At 38.6% G+C, this 18,466-nt stretch overlaps 1 protein-coding gene across 1 annotated transcript in view; it reads right to left on the bottom strand.

Annotated features, from left to right (window-relative positions):
- The window catches only part of PDK1 (pyruvate dehydrogenase kinase 1), a 41,441-nt gene extending 24,965 nt beyond the window's left edge, over positions 1 to 16,476 (bottom strand). The window contains exons 1-8 of the mRNA XM_043487729.1: positions 16,134 to 16,476; positions 14,238 to 14,379; positions 11,504 to 11,575; positions 8,778 to 8,962; positions 8,384 to 8,479; positions 7,293 to 7,370; positions 5,534 to 5,610; positions 3,639 to 3,737 (exon numbers count right to left, since the gene is read on the bottom strand). Of these exons, the coding sequence (XP_043343664.1) occupies positions 3,639 to 3,737; positions 5,534 to 5,610; positions 7,293 to 7,370; positions 8,384 to 8,479; positions 8,778 to 8,962; positions 11,504 to 11,575; positions 14,238 to 14,379; positions 16,134 to 16,335 (951 nt within the window). The 5' untranslated portion in view covers positions 16,336 to 16,476. The remainder of the gene's footprint in view (positions 1 to 3,638; positions 3,738 to 5,533; positions 5,611 to 7,292; positions 7,371 to 8,383; positions 8,480 to 8,777; positions 8,963 to 11,503; positions 11,576 to 14,237; positions 14,380 to 16,133) is intronic.
- Positions 16,477 to 18,466: the final 1,990 nt, after the last annotated feature.

The following is an 18,466-nucleotide window of genomic DNA, read 5'->3' as shown; positions in this document are numbered from 1 at the left end:
TCAGGGTCTTTTCCAATGAGTCAGTTCTTTGCATCAGGTGGCCAAAGTGTTGGAGCTTCAGCTTCAGCATCAGTCCTTCCAATGAATATTCAGGACTAATTTCCTTTAGGATGGACTGGTTGGATCTCCTTCCTGTCCAAGGGACTCTCAAGAGTCTTCTCCAACCGTTCAAAAGCATCAATTATTCAGTGCTCAGCTTTCTTTATGGTCCAACTCTCACATCCATACATGACTACTGGAAAAACCATAGCTTTGACTAGATGGACCTTTGTGGCAAAGTAATGTCTCTGCTTTTCAATATGCTGTCTAGGTTAGTCATAGCTTTTCTTTCAAGGAGCAAGTGTCTTAATTTCATGGTTGCAGTCACCATCTGCAGTGATTTTGGAGCCAAAAAAAATAGTCTCTCACTGTTTCCATTGTTTCCCCATCTATTTGCCTTGAAGTGATGGGACCAGATGCCCATGATCCTGGTTTTCTGAACGTTGAGTTTTAAGCCAACTTTTTCACTCTCCTCTTTCACTTTTATCAAGAGGTTCTTTAGTTATTCTTCATTTTCTGCTATAAGGGTGGTGTCTAAAATGTGCCAAAAGCCAGGAAATAAATAAGTAGTTGAGAGCGTTATTAAGTCCAGATCAAATACTTAATGCATTCAGTTGAATAAGTAAATAAATGTTTGTTCTTAATGGCATAATAAAAAAATAGCTCATTAAATAAAAGAGTTGGACATGATTTAGTGACTGAACAACAAAAATAAACATGGAAGAAAAAAAAAAAGACTAAAAGTTCTCCTAAGATCAGCAAAAGAAAGGGATACCAGTTCTATTCAGCATCACACTGGAGGTTCTAGCCACACCAATTAGGCAAGGAAAAAAAAGATCAGATTGGAAAGGAAGAAGTAAAATTATCTCCATTTGCAGATGACATGGTCTTATGTAGAGAAAATCCTAAGGCATTCACAAAAAATATTATAAGAACTTATGAATGACTTTGGCAAGGTTGCAAGATACAAGATCAATACACAAAAATCAATTATATGCCTATATACTGGCAATATATAATCCAAAAATTAAGAAAACAATTCCACTTAAAAAGCCCCCAAAATAATGAAATATCTGAGAATAAACTTAATAGATAAAGTATAAGACTTGTGCACTGAAAATCAGAAAACATTGTTGAAAAAAAGAGATTTAAATAAGTGGAAAGACATCCTGTTGTTCACAAACTGGAAGACTTACTTTATTTAAACATTGAACTTGATTCCCATAAAAACTCAAGCTAACGTTTTTTTGCAAAATCTAAAACACTGATACTAAAATTCTTATGAAAATGCGTGGAACCCACAATAGTCAAAAAACGTTGAAAGAGAACAACAAAGTTTGAGGAATCACATTTGCCAACTTCAAAATTTACAACCAAGAAATAATAATCAAAATGTTCCTAAGGAGAGATATGCAGACCAACGGGATAGAATTGAAAATCAAGAAATAAACCTATATATTTATAAGCAATTGAATTTTGACAATGATGACAAGAAAATTCGAATAAGAAAAAGTAGTCTTTTTACAAATGGTACTGGGACAACCAGATTATCTACAGGCAAAAGAATGAAACTGGAGTCTTTACTTCAAATCATTTACAAAATTAACTCAAAATGGATCAAAGACCTAAATGTAAGAACTAAAACTTTAAAACTCTTAGAAACAAGGAAAGGCATATATTATTGTGACTTTTGAATTAGGCAATGGCCTCCTACATGTGACACTAAAAGCACAAGCAATAAACGAAAAAAACAGAATAATTAAAATTCTTCAAGATTAAAACCTTTGTGTTTCAAAGAACACTCAAGAAAGTGAAAAGGTAAGCCACGGAATGGGAGAACACTGGCAAATCATATATCTCATCAGGGACTAGTATCAACAATAGAAGATAAACAAATAGAGAAAACTCTTACAATTCAACAATAAAAAGGCAACCTACTTAAAAACTGAGCAAAGGATCTTAATTGACACTTCTTTAAAAAAAAATACCATGAGATATTAGAATCAGAATGGCTATAATCTAATAGGATGGCTACAATCAAAAAGACTGACAATAACAAATGTTGGTAAGGATGTGGAAAAATTGCTACCTTCATTCATTACTGATGGAAATGTAAATTGGTACAGTCACTTTTAAAATGAGTTTGGTATTCCTCAGAAGTTAAACAGAGTTACCTATAAACAATTCAGCTTTTAGGTATCTACATAAGAGACCCGAAAACCAATGTTCACTTGTACACAAATGGCAGCATTATTTCTAATAACAAAAAAATGAATGAATACATGCTATAACATTATATTGAGTGAAAGAAGTCAGTCACAAAAGACTACATATTGTATGACTGAATTTTTATGAAGTGTCCAAAACAGGGAAGTCCGTACACAGAAATGGATTAGTGGTTGCCAAAGGGTGGGGAGAGGGAGAAATGAGAAGTGACTGTTAATGAGCCCTGGTTTTTTCTTGGGAGTGAGGAAAATGTTCTGAAATTAAACAGTGGTATGGTTACACAACTTTGTGAACACACCAAAACCCACCGAATTGTGTATTTTAAAAAAAAAGAACACTAGATATCTTCAAAATCCCTGAAAGATGATTATTTCTAGTCTGGAATTCCATGTATGAACTTAAATACTGGGAAAATGGCAACTGAGGCTAGGTAACTGAGAGGGGAGATGCTCTAAGAGAGCTAACTCCTCAGCTACCATAACCAAAAGCCAATATTTGCTGTTTAAAAAATTTTAATTTCATAAACAGCAATATTAGAAAATGTCTTTCAACTACAGCAATACTAAGAGAAATAACAAAAAGACTGTCTCTGAGTGGTGACCTACAAGTGGCAAGGAACTGACATATTTCATTTTCATCTCTCTGCATTTATTAATTCAACACAAAATTTAAAATGATTATTTATAAAAGAGAAACATCATCATACTCTAAGAAACTGAGCTATCTAAGAAAAATGTAGTAGAAAAGGCCTGGGACTAGGGTCAATGAACATGAATTTGAGCAAACTCAGGGAGATAATGGAGGACAAAGGTGCCTGGCACGCAGGAGTCCATGACATCACAAAGAGTTGGACAAGACTCAGAAACTTATCAGGGGTCACAGGACTGACATCCTGTCCTGTGTCATTTATTCACGATCTAATAATGAGCTAATCACTGTGTCTAGTTTCTGTAAAATTGAGAATAAAATTACCTTTGCCCCTTACTGAAGAGCTGTTAGGAAAATCAAATGAAACACTTAAAAGCAGATTTAAAAGCATTGTTTAAAAAGGAGAAATTATGTACTATCTACATAATACTATAAATACCCAAATATTTTAGATTTCACTTATCAAAGTAGATATCAAACTGGACAGACATCAATATGCAAAACTGTCTATCTCCAGGGTTTACTTTAACCTGAATCACCTGGATGAAGTGTCAGAACAGAAACAGACTCAAAGGGAAATTTCATAACCTGCCAAATAAATGAAACGATGTGCTTATTATCTATTAGGAACAGGATTTCTTCTTCTGGAAATAAATTACGTCTTCTGGAAAACATGTACATGTCTGTACATTAATTTTTAAAAATTAAAAAAAAACAGCACTTACCTTCACAGTCAAATCCTCTTTACCCAGTGTGACGTGGACCTGAATAGGCGGATAAACACCTTTGTCAGCATGATGCTCCATCGTTGCTCTCATTGCATTCTGAAATACATAAGGGTTACGTTAAAAATACAACTTTAAAGAAAGAGAGAAACTAAGTACAATTTTCAAGTAAATATGCACTCCTTGTATTTTTAAAGAATTTAATGAAAACATGCCTAAGAGTCATAATTCATAACTAAATTTAAAGAACTACTTCTAAAAAATAAGTCAGTTTTAGAGGACTTGGTAGGTAAAAATCCCAACTAAATTCTGCATATTTTCTAAAATCAGAACCTCAACATTTTTAGCTAGCTTCATATGAAAGCAGAAAATTCTACCCAAATATTTTTATAATTTGGTAGATAATGGGCAAACCTTATTTTTGAAAACAGTCTCATCTCTATTTTAAAGAACCATTTTAATTGTCATAAATTGCTTTAAGAAAAAGCAATTTTTTCATTTAGTACTAATAGCAGGTCTTACTATGATGTAGAAATGAATCTAATTTACTACTAATTGGAAACTAGAATATTTATTTACACAGTAAGACAGTTTTGACCAATTCCTAAAGGATACAGGGTACACAACGTCAACAGAGCATAAGCACTAAGCAATCACATGACATGTAGCATTGAAGCAGGAACTGCTAAGCTTAGATACAGTTTAAAAGGCAAAAGACTGGACTGCACGTGGAGTGTGTAGCCCTGGAACACCAATAGGACAGAGTCCCCCGAGGAAGAGATTCTGTCCTCTCTACCGAAGGCCATTTAAGATCAGGTTGCAGATGGAAGCCATTATTACCGACATAATATAAAATCTATTACATAATATGGTAATATTTCTTTTACTAAGCATCATAGGGAACAAAATCTTTAGGTGACTGAAATTTCAAGGAAAAAATTACTTTTAATCCTTTCAGTGCAAACCGTTTATTCATTTAACCACTTTGGTAGAAAGGTTTTTGTAAGATATTAGATACATTCTTGCTGTCTAGAACCAAGAACATTTTTCAATCTTTGCTATTCTAAGACAGTCAGCCAGTTTTTCTATGTTTCAGTGTATTTTTCTTTTTTCATGATCAGGCTGAAAGCCACCTCTTCTCTCTTCCACCTGCTCCTGGCTGAAGACATGGTAATCACACTGAGAGACTACAGGCTTGATGTGGGGTAATATTTTCAGCCACATGGACCCATACTCCTCATCACCCACTTTCCTGTCTACCAGCAACTGTCTTTGTTATGCTGATGAGAAAAAATGTACTCTCAACATTATTAGCACAATTGTATTTAGTTTTCAAAATTTGTCATAAAGAGCAAATATAACAGCAGAAGTCACATAAGTCAATGTAAGTGACTTTCTCCAAAAAAATGCATACAACAATGCATATGATAGTAGGACTGTGGTCCTTTAGGGGTGGAGAATCATTCTAAACATTTTGCTTTGTAAAAATACAAATAAAATTGTATCAAACACCCATAATGTGCTGCCATTGTATAAGATATTTAGGACGTTATTCTCAATCTTCCTAACAACCTGGATAATAGTATTATCCTCGCTTGACAGAGGAGGAAACTGAGGCTTGGGGTTGAGGGACTTCCACAAGGTCACACACATTTTAGGTGGCTGAACTGGAATTCAAATCCAGGTCTTTCTGAGTCCCAGGCCTGAGCTTACCACTACACTGAGGGCATCAGTGTTGATCAACAGCTTATCTCCCTTGATGTGCCATGACGCTGAACACCAATGGCATCTTTTAATGAAACTGAGGAAAACCTGGTAGACTATTTAAACTTTCAAAGCAGATTCCTAACCTTAGGAAAGGACTGATAAAGGTGATGTAATACTATGTTACAAACCTTGAAAAGTTCAAACACCATGTGATAGAGATGGGATGGTACATAAACCACTTGTATTGGCTGTCCTGGTGATTTTGCTACAGAGCAGAAGAGAAAAATATGAAAGTACAGAGAGATGTGCTTAAAGCATTTTAAAGAATATATTGTGTAGTGCTGAAAAGAAAACATTTACTATGGAGGACAGTACTACTGGGGGGAGAAGGGCTACCCCCTTTACTTTACTGTATCTGTGTCTGAATGCCAGGCTCACACAATTTATACCTGCCTGTGACAACATGAGTCCTGCAGTCACTCTTGCAAGCCTGCATAACCATCTACCAACCCATCTTCCCATTCTTGTTTATGATGGTTGAGTCTGTTTAAGACACTCAGTCTTACGGTCAGAATTTTTTCCTTCCAAAAAGAAGTGTTAAAGTCTTTAAATTCCATGGTCCAACTCACATAAATACATTCTTTCTTTAAAAAGCCATTTTTTAATTGTTTCACCCAGGTGGGATGTTTTGTTTTATTTTGGGCATTTCTGTGCATATAGATTCAAATAAAAACTTTTGAGTTAGCATTGACTTATCAAGGGCCACTAATTCTACATTCAAACATGTTTAACAGGAGCCCAGTTGGGGGGAGACAACAGATAATAAGCAAACCAGAACTTTCAGTGAAGGCATAAGAGTCGCCATACCTCAGAATTCTCATTCAGCCAATAAGCTGGACTCTCCAATGAATAAATTGGCTCTCAGAAACACAGATAGTACATCTGGAAACTGCCCACAGCAGTTCAGGTTCCCAAACTATCACTTGTGCCTTGAGGTTCTTATTCACTCAAAGTACTATTATGGCTTTAGAAAAACCAGGCAACTCTATTTTCAAGGGGGCAACTTCTTCCACTGCCTTCCCACTCTAAGGTCCAGAATACAACTCAGCAGAAGCCTATTTAATTTTATTCTTCTTACAGGGTCATTTTAACTGAGGTACTGTCTCCCTCTATCAAACTACCCTACCTCCAGGGAAAACAGAGACAACTCATCAGTCTCCTTCTAAGGCATCTAAACCTTTTGTGTCCAAAAGAAGACCATCAGAGATAATCAGAGTCTCAAACAGATGGACATCTTTCTTTCTTCTTTTACATCTCCAGTCTTTTTACTTCCTTGACAATAAAAAGTTGGTTTACAACTCAGGAAGTAGAAATCTTAAAGGGTAAACCTTACATTAGTGAAGTACATATAAAAGTCAGATGTAATTTTCTTGAAAGCATTAGTCGCTCAGTCGTGTCTGACTCTTTGCGACCCCATGGACTGTAGCCCACCAGGCTCAGGCTCCTCTGTCCATGGAATTCTCCAGGCAAGACTACTGGAGTGGGTAGCCATTCCCTTCTCCAAGGGGTCTTCCTGACCCAGGGATCAAACCCGGGTCTCCTGCATTGCAGGCAGATTCTTTACCGTCTGAGCCACCAGAGAAGGATCACTTTTTTCTGTGACTAACCAGGAAATAAAAAATAAGCAAAGAATCAATATTATCAATTAAAATAATGAAAATGGGAAAGAAAAAGGCAAAATGTCTTTCAGAAAAAAATCCAACTAAATTAAAAAATATACATATATACATACAAACACATAAATACATATATTTTTAACATGATTTCTCTCCCTCAGCTTTCATATCCAATGAAGAAGTTGTTTTATATTAAAACAAATCTAACTTCTTATCATTCCTTCTCAGGTAATCATAACACTAATCATTAAGGAAAAGGCATCAGGCTTACCATTTAGTTCTTCAAGTTCTAGTTCGGGAGAGTTAATATAATACAAATCACACAGACGCCTAGCATTTTCATAGCCATCTAGTGCGAATCAAAACAAAAAAGTCATTAAATAAATTTACTTCTGCTTCATGAAGATGGCAATAATATATAGACAAATGAAATTTTAAAGCTTTCTACAGAAAAAAAAAATACTTTAATAATCTTAGTTTGGGGAAGGTCTTTTTAAAATATGACATGACAAAACCTAAGGCCATATAAAGCAAAAAGTGACAGATATGATTACAAAAAAATTTTCAAATATCTGTATGGGAAAAGACACCATAACAAAGTAAAAAGAAAACCAGCAGATTGAAGAAAATATTTACAATACACATAACAAAAATTTAGAGTTGGTAAGGGTTTAGGGAATACTCACTCTCATTCATTGTTTGATACATTTTTGGAGTTAAAAAATTTTAAATGCATTTTAAATATTTTTAATTCTAGAAATCCTGCCTTCTAAAATACTAGCAAAAGTCAGCACATATATAAGGATGTCTACTGCAATACTGTTGGTGATAGAAACAACAGAAATATGCATCAATAGGAGTATGGATTAATACATTCTGATACATCCCTAACAGTCATTCAAAAACCTGGTGTATATCCACATGTACTACACATGGCACAATGTTTGTAAATTTACAGAAAAACATACACAAAGTATCTTATGTTCCAAAAACAGCAATGTAAGACCAACAATTATGTGTGTGCACAAGCATACATGGTACAAACAGAAAAAGCTGTGGCAAGATACAAGCCAAACTATTATGAATTATGGCTTCAATATAGGGAATTAGGAGGGAATAAGGAAATATTTTGAAGTCAAATAGATACCCTCATAATATCACCATCTTTTGCCTAATAAAGCATGGTATCAACAAAACATTCATCCTATACACAGTGCACAATTAGCATTATAAAGTCATTTTTAAACCCATGCATGGGTTATATCATTTTATCTCATGATTCAAATAACTGTTTTAATAGCAAGAAAAAACACTCAACAATTTTGATTTTGGCATTCTTTCTGAAAGGAGAAATGTATTTACCTTTAATAACTTCAACCACATTGCAGTTTGGATTTATACTTCCAACGTGTTTGCGATGAGATAGGCTTCCTTTGCCTTTTCCACCAAATAATAAAGCTATAAAAAATTAAAAAACAAATAAAATAAGCTAAAATACATAATGTCGCTGTCTGGAGTTGAATACTGTTTCTCTAATTGGTACCAAACAGTAGAACAAGTATTTTCCTTAAAACATAAACATTTCACATAACGTTAAACATAAATTTAAAAACCTTTCAATGGTAGTCTATTTGCTTTCCTTAATAAAAAAAAAAAGTAAAAGTAAATGTTCTCCCTAAAAGGAAGTTTTCTAAATAAATGTAAAATATATCAACACAGATTATTTAGCTTCTTCTCTTGACTTCCAGACACTTACAGTGCTGATTAAGTAACATTCTAATTGAAATTCGACTCATGTAGAAACGATCCAAAAAATACTGAACATTCTGGCTGGTGACAGGATCCACCCCGAAGCTCTCCTTGTATTCAACCACACCTTCAGCCATTGTGGGTATCACGTCATTGTGTCGGTTCCTGATCCGTATCACAGTGTCTGTAAAGCTAAACAAACCTGTCTGTCAAAACAGCCAAATATTTTGGCAAGTGAATGTGATACTAAAATCTAAATTTAGCCAATTATACTAGACAAGAAATGCCTAATTCAGTAAAAGCAGCATCAAGGCATGTTTTCTTACACTTATTTAAGTAAATTTCAGGTCATAAAACATACCATCTCTATGGAGATGTTAAGAAACTCCAAAATAAATAAAACTTGTGAAATGTAATTATTTTCTTGGAACTCCTAAAAGTAAGGCTGCCGCAAAACACAATCCTACCAAATGTGAAGGGTTTTCTTTAACCATCATCAACTAAGATTATTTCAACACCTGCTAAGAGGATGGGATCCAGGCACAGTCAGCGTAAGAGAGGACAGAGCACTTGCTTCCAGGGAACACGTGCTCTGTAAGGAATGACAATGAATGAGCCAATAAAGGCTGTCTGTTTTGGAACCATTCCCCAGGTTAAAAAGAGAAAGGGCCACTTAGAAAAGTAGAAAGGGATTCTAATTCCATTCATTCTATGAGTTTAAAAAAAATGGGAGAAGAAAAAGTGACTGTGTGTTCAAAGAAAAATCTTCAAATCATCCAGCATTTCTATTTCTGTTATTTGAAGACACTGATGCTTGAAGACACTACTGCATGGCTTTGCCAACAGACGTCCGTCTAGCCAAAACTATGGTTTTTCCAGTAGTCATGTATGGATGTGAGAGCTGGACCATAAAGAAGGCTGAGTGCTGAAGAATTGATGCTTTTGAACTGTCGTGTTGGAGAAGACTCTTGAGAGTCCTTTGGACTGCAAGGAGTTCCAACCAGTCAATCCTAAAGGAAATCAGTCCCGACTATTCTTTGGAAGGACTGATGCTAAAGCTGAAGCTCCAATACTTTGGCCACCTGATGCAAAGAAATAACTCACTGGAAAAGACCCTGATGCTGGTAAAGATTGAAGGCAGCAGGACAAGGGGACGACAGAGGATAAGATGGTTGGATGGCATCACTGACTCAATGGTCATGAGTTTGAGCAAGCTCTGGGAGTTGGTGATGGACAGGGAAGCCTGGTGTGCTGCAGTCCATGGGGTCACAAAGAGTTGGACACAGCCCAGCGACTGAAGTGAACTGAACTGCATGGCTAATTTAAAGAACTAAATGAAAGAGGAAACAAGTCTTAGTTGTGAAGTAACAAAATCCACCTAATAATATATCCATCAGAACTCATACTTCCAAATGACTGCTTCCTCATTCAAAATCTTCGAAGTCATCATCTTGACTACTATTAACCTATTCCAATGATGGTCTCATTGCTCAAAATATTTTTGGAATTCCTAGTTTGTAATTAGTTTCAAAACCAAACTGTTAATCCAAAATACAAACAAAACTTCTCAAAAACAATTCATCATTTCTAGTCACTTCTTAATCATTTATTTCACATCTCTCTCTTTTGTCAAAACCAAAATAACATTATTCCACCTGGCTGCCCACATTATTTTTTTAAAATTCAGCTCTGAATGACTATTTTCACAAGGTTTTTCAGCATAACATTTACCTTTAAGTAAGACTGGATGGGTCTAAATCCATTTGCTGTCCATGTGAGCCTAATGCTATTTTAAGACTTTTTGTGCACAGATAGTATCTCTTTTTGTACAGATAGCATTATTTCAGTAGAGTCATTTTAAAGAGTAAATGACATCATCTGTGTAAATTTTGCTGCATACCTACACAAATTCTTGGTGTTATTTTCAGACCAAAATCATGTTTAAAAAGTGAAATGTTGCTATCACCTTTAAAGACAGTAAAAAAAAATGTGTAATGGACTTGGAGGACAACAACAGAGACAGTCTTTAAGTTCTGAGCAACATTCACTGGAATAAGCAGGTAACTTGCCTTAGGGGACTATGGGGCTTATTAGTCCTGGTATGTTGATTATGAATAGGTCACATTACTTACATTGTCTTGCAGACCACAGGTCATAAACTAGAGACAAGTTTTTGTCCTGCAGGCCTTCAGTGTTTGTTGAAAGTTTAGTTTCCAATCTTTCAAAATTAGGAAATCTAACTTAAAAAAACAAAAATAACTAGATTTGCAGCTTTTCTTATACCCACCCCCCGCAAGACACACACACACATCACGTGATCTGGGCAGTGTTTTTGCTCGGCAATGGTCAGTAGAGCTGAGGCTGTCCTTCAGAAGCACGCACTCGTCTCCAAGTCTTCACCAGTCTCCTACCATCCAAGTGGCCCTGAGACCACATCAAGATTTCCCCTGATCACCACATTTGAACTGCATCTTTCTTTACACTCGAGTGAAGAGAAACATGAAGCTTTTCTTATGCCCAGTCCAATTTCTGAATTTATGTTACCTGGCTGGCCTGTATGAACTGCGACAGACACATATACCATCATATGTTCTAAAGTAGCAAAAAGCCAAAAGTTAATCAATTTCCCTAAAATGATCCAATAGCAATACATTTACATTTTTATATGATGTTCAAAGAGTATATGATGATGTTTTATGTGATGTCCAAATAAGGCAAAACAACTGTACTTACTCATAAATAGTTTTAGCATCTTCAGCACTTTTGTCCTTAAACTCAAGAAGCTCTTGAAGACTCTGGATATACCTAAAATGTAAATCAACCCCTTGTAAGGTTGTTCTTTTATATTTTGAAAGTCCGATATTATGAAAATGATCAAGTGGCATTTTAAACATTTCTTTACTGTTAATTTTTAGCAAATTATGATTGAAGTGAGATTTGTATACCCATTCACATTCAAGCAAAGTGCCTGACAGTAATTAGAAGGTACATTTTCTCCTAAAAGCTTAGGTTAAATTTGACTTAAGAATCTCCTATTTCTTTTTTCAGTTCTCTAAGTAGTTTTTAAGTTTCTTAAAATTACCACTGTACATTACAGTATAAATATACTGATGGTCATGGGAACTGAGTCTGTCACCAACAATTATGTGATCTTGGGCAAATGACTTAACTTGCCTTAGTCTCAGTAAAATGTGGAGGCCAGCTTACCTTGGTCTAAGAATCTAACTTAAACGTCTTTGTTTTAAAACCATAATTGTAGATGTTACATCCAGTTGGCAAATGCTTATTGAAAGTCTACAATCTAACACATGGTTCTTCTAAACAACTGAACAAAAACACAAAAGTCATGAAAATGCACATTTTTAATTTACCTAAAAATACAGTGGAGCAAATGACCCGGGAAAGGAGCAAAATGAGGAAAGTCAAATGACTCTCTGAAGGTCTTGCTGCAGAGCACAATGGCAGCGAAGGGCCAGAGCCAAAACACCTATCAGTCAATGACCTCTAGTGTAAGGTCTGCTTTGGCTGGACCTTCAGCTGCCATATTGTAGTAGGTGTCCAGGGGCAATGAAAGTGTTTTAAAAATCTGCAAATCTCCATGTTGGTTTGGAAAGTTGTTTCTGACAAACAATATGCCCTACTGCATGCCAAGGCATTCCAAAGTCTAGTGATTCTGAGTCTACTCTTGTGACTTAACCCTTACTCTTCACTGGCAAGAACAATTATGCTTTTATTCAGAAGATACTGAAACCAAGCAGGACCCTTTGGGGCTCCTGGGCACAGAAGCCTTTCCCTGGCTCCCATTTCATATTTGTAGGCAACAGACTCCAGTCTCTATGATCTTCCTTAAGGTCCAAAGGGCAGGTTCAAACAGGTGCTCATCAGGGAAGAGAAAGGATGCAGAGACAAGGGAGAAGCAGCCAAGAAACAATAGTGCAGACTTGGGAGTCGGTCCGGTTTCACCTCAAGAGATACACATCTTTGAATTCTTTGATAGCACTAAAACGCCCAAACAAAAGAAAGATATTAGCATTTTTCATTCCAGAGAAGGTTTGATAATCTCAAGAAGCATATCAGGAGACCACCTGAGGCCAGATTAAAGGCCTGTAGGCCCTGCATGTACCCTGATCATTATCAGCAACCTCTCGCTTGAACCACTGCTATAAAACTCCTCACCAAACATCCCCGGCTTGGGACACACAGTTTTTCATGGCAAGATCCTGCTGTATCCTCCTTTGCCTGGCAAAGCAATAAAGCTATTATTTTCTACTTCACCTGAAACTCTGGCTTCAAGATTCAATTCAGCACCAGTGAACAGAGGCAGAGTTTTTGACATTAAATTGTCAACATCTACAATGTGTTAGGCACAGATATTTTAAAAATGTAACATAGTCTACTTTTAATGATTTTTTTTAAAAAAGAAGGAATAAACCACCATAGAAAATTATCTGTCCTCCTTGCATCAGAGTTCCTAAACAAATGTCTCTTACTTAAATCACATTTCTAACTATTCCATTTTTGGAGTGGAGAGTCTCTGATTATCAATTATGGAGCAGTCATATTTCTTTCACTTATTTTAAAAAGTTGACATTATATCAGCTTCTCCCATAATTATAATGCTTACAACAGGAAAGCTAGGATCTCCATAAATCATAATTGGGAAATGCCTTGCAACTAAATTTTTCCATTGAAGACTGAACTCTGGCAAACTCTTTTGTTTGAAATGTATAGTGATTAACAGAGTAACACTTTTAATAACATTAACAAGAAAGGCTGTATACAGGTGGCCACATATGGATGCACACCCTTAATAACTCTACTGTCATTTTTTAGAAGGGAGATCATAGTTTCTACACAATTCTAGTAACTTCTAATTGTCTTTAAATGGTAGAATAAATATTCTAACTTTTGTGATTTATTAAGATATACTTCAATAAGATAAATTCAGTTTATAAAAAATACTTACACCCTTTAAGACATTTTATTAATCTGACTTCAGCATACAGCAGTAGAAACAAGCAAATCTAAGTTTGAATCCCAGCTCTACTATGAATGTTTTTGCCTTAGGCAAAGGACTTAATCTGTAGGTACCTCCATTTCTTCATCTGTAAAATGAATGCCTACTGGGCAGGGTTATTGAAGTGATTAAAGGTAAAGTATATAAATCTCTAGCTATCAACTTATGGTAGATATTTTTATTACATTATGAAATAACATCCTTGGAGATTTAATAACACAAATCTCAAATATAGTGTCTGTATTTCTGTGCATTTCTGATCGTTTTTTTAAAACCAAAAAGTAGTACAGTCCAGGATTCAGGTGACCAGGCCAGACACACCCAAACAGAGGAGGAGGAATGCTGCTACTACCTTGAGACACCATTGAAGAGTAAAGAAGTATTTGCTGTAACTTTGGGTAAAGTCTACAACTCCACTTAAACTGCAAACACAAGAACAGTGAATCTTACCAGCTCTGTACCAACTGAACTGATGGTGTCCTGAGAAGATTATCTGGAAGAAGACTTATTTCTTTCATTATATTTGCCAATCTCACAGGCAGCTCTTGCCGCAGAAACATAAATGAGGTCTTTTCACAAGCATTCACAGATCCTGAAACCAAATACAGTGTGAACAGCAGTAAGTGGAAGTCATAAGGCAGAGAAATGCAGACAGAGTTATTTGGCAAGTGATATCATCACCATAATGACAAGGCAAGAGGAGCATGGGACAAGACAGTCCAGTCTCTAGGGCTGTGCGACATCCTGAACCACCTTCCATCCACACTGTAGAGCATCAGTGAGGTTATTTTTCTGTCTCCGTTATTCACAACTCCCATCTTAGAACTAAGACAACCTAGGCAAGTCTGAGCAAGGCACAGTTTGATTAACGTAGGACCTGTAAAAAGCCTATCCTCTATAACTTGTTGCTGCTATCATTTTAAAAACTTGTTTCCTAACTCTAGGTTTATGAGAAAAACCTAAGAAACAGTGGAAATTTTGACATGTTCATGAGAAGATTCATTGAGTCCAGGTAGAACCACTATACTAATTGCCATAAGCAAACAGTAAATGAAGAGGAGTCTTTCCGGCAACAGAAAGCAAAAGCTGCCAATGCCTGCTCTGTGATCATCTTCAAGCTTCTTCCCCGTAGGTTCTATTCAATTGTCTGATTCCTGGAAAGCAATCTGCTCCTTCCTCCATTCCTACTCAAGATGCTAAGCAGAACAGCTGTAGAATCGCGTTTGGCAAGCAGTTCCACTTAAAGGTAAACTAAAAAGTCATGTTACTTCAGTGATGAATTTTAAACTCACTGATTTGCTCTTTTAGCAAGAGACAACCATAGCAAAAACTAGATTGTCAATAGGAATAATCGTATTAAAAAAAAACATTTTCTTGTGGAAGTTTAATGGCATACTTGGGAAAGAGGTCAAATTCACCCTCTTAATAACACTAGTCATTTTAAGGTAAAAACAAAAACCAAGAGCTTTGAGCCAAACAAAATCGGCACTGTAAACCACAAGTTTAAGATTAAGTGGCTAACTACGCTGCTATCTTTCAAGCCACTCGTGATCCGTTGGTGACCAAACCACACTCACAATGCAGAAGATAACTCTTGTCTCTTCGAAATTTTGACTTGATTAGTTTTCCCATTTCACCTTAGCGCCCCGCTATAAGTCAAATGCCTGACTTCGCAATTCCTCTGCATCTTTTCTAGAGAAAACCAGGAAGCACTCATCCGAGAAAGAGGAAAGTGGAGAATCACTTTGGTAAACAAACCCCACAGCATACTGTACTCATGCACTTTACACGTGCTGAGGACTGTTGTTGACGGAATGAACTGTACGGTTGGTGGAAACGCTTAAGCCAGTGGCAAGGAAAACATTCTATGAAACACCGGGCCAGTCAGAACCTGCTTCCCCTATCAGCACGCCACTTTTATGTAATCATCATATGCAAAACTGAGCATTTATCAGCACTCTGCAGAATCTGAACGCGACTCCCGGAGGTGTCAGCACACTCGCCTCTCACTCGGGCTGGGCTCTTCCGAAAGGGCCTGGCTGCGAGCGCGGAGGTGCACACGTGCGCTGAAAAGCGGCTCGGGCCCCAGGCTTGTTTTTCAACAATACACGGGAAAAAGGCACACTCTCCCAGTTATCTCTCGGGGGCGCGGACGCCTGCACCCGAGCAGAGGGATCCGTCCGCGAGGGACCGAGGTGGCGTCCGAAGCGCCGGGGGAGAGACGTTGAGGAAGGGGGCGCGCCGGAGACGGGAGGGCACCCGCGCGGGCCGGGCCCGGGCCGGGTTAGCGGCCGCAGCTCCAGGCTAGGGTTACATAGGAAGGCCCGAAGCCCGGGCCCCACTCACCGAAGTCCAGGAACTGCTTCATGGAGAGCGGGGATGGCGAGAAGCGCGCGTAGAAGTCCACTTGGCCGGGAACGCCGCGTTCGGGCGCCGGGCCGGAGCCCGAGTCCGAGGTGAGGCTGCGGCTGACGCTAGGGCCGGCGGCGCGCAGCCCGGGGCCCGGGCCGGCCGAGGTGGCTCCGCGAAGCAGCCGCGCTAGCCTCATGCCGAGCCGCGCCGGAGCAGCCGGAGCCCCGGGCGCCAGGTCGCCGCTCCGCCGTTCGGCCGGGTGGTACGTGAGGGACGTGGCGGCCTCGGGGGCGGGGAGCGGCTGTCACCGCCGCGGCCACCGCCCCCCTTGCCGGAGCCCGCTGGGCGGGGCCCGGGGAGGGGAAGGAGGCGGAGAGAGAGGCGGGGATCGCGTGCGGACCGCCCCCGAGTCAAAGTCCCGCCCCCCGCGCCGCGGGGCGGGGCCCGAGCAGGTGGGCAGGCTTTCGCGTGGAGGCCGGGCAGCTACGACCCTCTCGTGGTGTGGAGCGCCCGGTCACAAGCCCTTTGGAAACAAATGCCACTTTCCTGCTTCCTCAGGTTTCCTGTCCTCCGCCAAAAAGCTCTAGCACAGGATCGACATCCGCTTCCAGGCACCACAGTGTCTTGCTTAGAGCATGTTCCAGAAACGCTCCAAAAAACAAGCCCATATTTTATAACAGAGGAGCAAAATGAGACCCCCAAAATTTTCAGAGCAGACCATTGCCAAACAGTGGTACGTAAGTACACATGGTGATCACTATAGAATGTGGCCCTAAATAATAGTGCAACGACTCCCGTCCCAAGAGAAGAGAATTGGAGCCTCAACTTGAAGCTTTATCTACTGGCATTCTCGGCCTGGGCAGCAGTGTATATAAAGGCTCCCACAACTCCAACTGCCCTTCTCTTTAACTGTCTTAGCGTCACAGTTGATTGCTCCAACCTTTGCAGTTCCCAAATAGTGGATATAAGACTAGAGAATTTTTAATTTCGATTTAATCCCTCAGAGCTACAAAGGCTGTCTACCGTGAAAATCACTACCGTCCCTTCTTGTCACTGCTCCTTCTCCATATATCTAATCCCAGTGGTTTGTTATGTCTTAGATGCCAACAAAATTACTTTTCCTTGGGTATGTAGTTTAATTTAAAATATATATTTTATATATTATACAATTTTAAGATTTTATATATATGTGTGTGTATATACATTAATATTTACAGCAGTTATTGGTCTAGAATAACAATTCTATTCTCCATATGGTCCGATCTTGGGTTGTATAAAAATACATGTGTAAAGAATGAGATGAATGTCTTTTTAGGGTGTATTAGTGTTACTAAACTACATTCATTTGCCCAGTGTGCAGCACGCCACACTCTGAGATGCCAAGATTTGCAGGGGAAAGGTTTATTAGTCATGAGGCAGCCAAGAGAGGAGAAGGGAGACCAAATCTTAAATTCACCTTCCCTAAGGGTAAGAGCTTGGGATATTTATGGGACAAAGAAGTTGGGTGACCTGAGGCCTGGGGAAAGGTGATTGGAGAAGAAAAAGGGGAAGAAAATGGCAGGGTGGTATCATCTGAGGGTGGAGTGTTTGGCCTTCTGATGTCAAGAGGTTCTCCATCCAGCACTCTAGCAGGCCCAGCTGAATGGTTGGTGGTCTCAACTGATCTGAACTGGGCAAGACTAGCTCCATGTTCCTGAAAAACAACTTTTGAAACCATTACTATAGTGACCCATCCATCAGCGATACTGCCTCTAGAGGGCAGCTAAAGGAGTCATATGATTGTCTAAGCTGCCTGACGAAGGGCGTGCAGTATGCAGGGACAGTTAAGGCAAGTTTGATCTGTGAAGTTACTGATACTGCTGATTAAGCAAAAATTATAGTTTAAGGGATCAAATTGATGACTGCCCTCAGTTTCATTAGTCCCACAGGTTTGGCTTGACGGAAAACACTGACCACCTTTACAGGTGTAGGTAGTTGAGGGTTCAGGTAGAAGCAGCACGTAAACATATTTTCCAAAAGTGGTGCCTCTAAGAATTCTTTCAGATACCTGTTAACCTGGTTGTTGTTACCATTTTGGTAAAAATTTCTTAGAGGAAGCAGTATGAACATAAGACTATGAGATAAGTAGAGAAAGTCAGAGAAGGCAATGGCACCCCACTCCAGTACTCTTGCCTGGAAAATCCCATGGACAGAGAGGCCTGGTAGGCTGCAGTCCATGGGGTCGCTAAGAGTCAGACACGGCTGAGCAACTTCACTTACACTTTTCACTTTCATGCATTGGAGAAGGAAATGGCAACCCACTCCAGTGTCCTGCCTGGAGAATCCCA

Source organism: Cervus canadensis, chromosome 15 (genome assembly GCF_019320065.1).
Source record: "Cervus canadensis isolate Bull #8, Minnesota chromosome 15, ASM1932006v1, whole genome shotgun sequence".
In the NCBI taxonomy this organism is placed as follows: Eukaryota; Metazoa; Chordata; class Mammalia; order Artiodactyla; family Cervidae; genus Cervus; species Cervus canadensis.
Note: the sequence above shows the minus strand (reverse complement) of the source record. Positions and strands in the feature narration are given on the sequence as shown.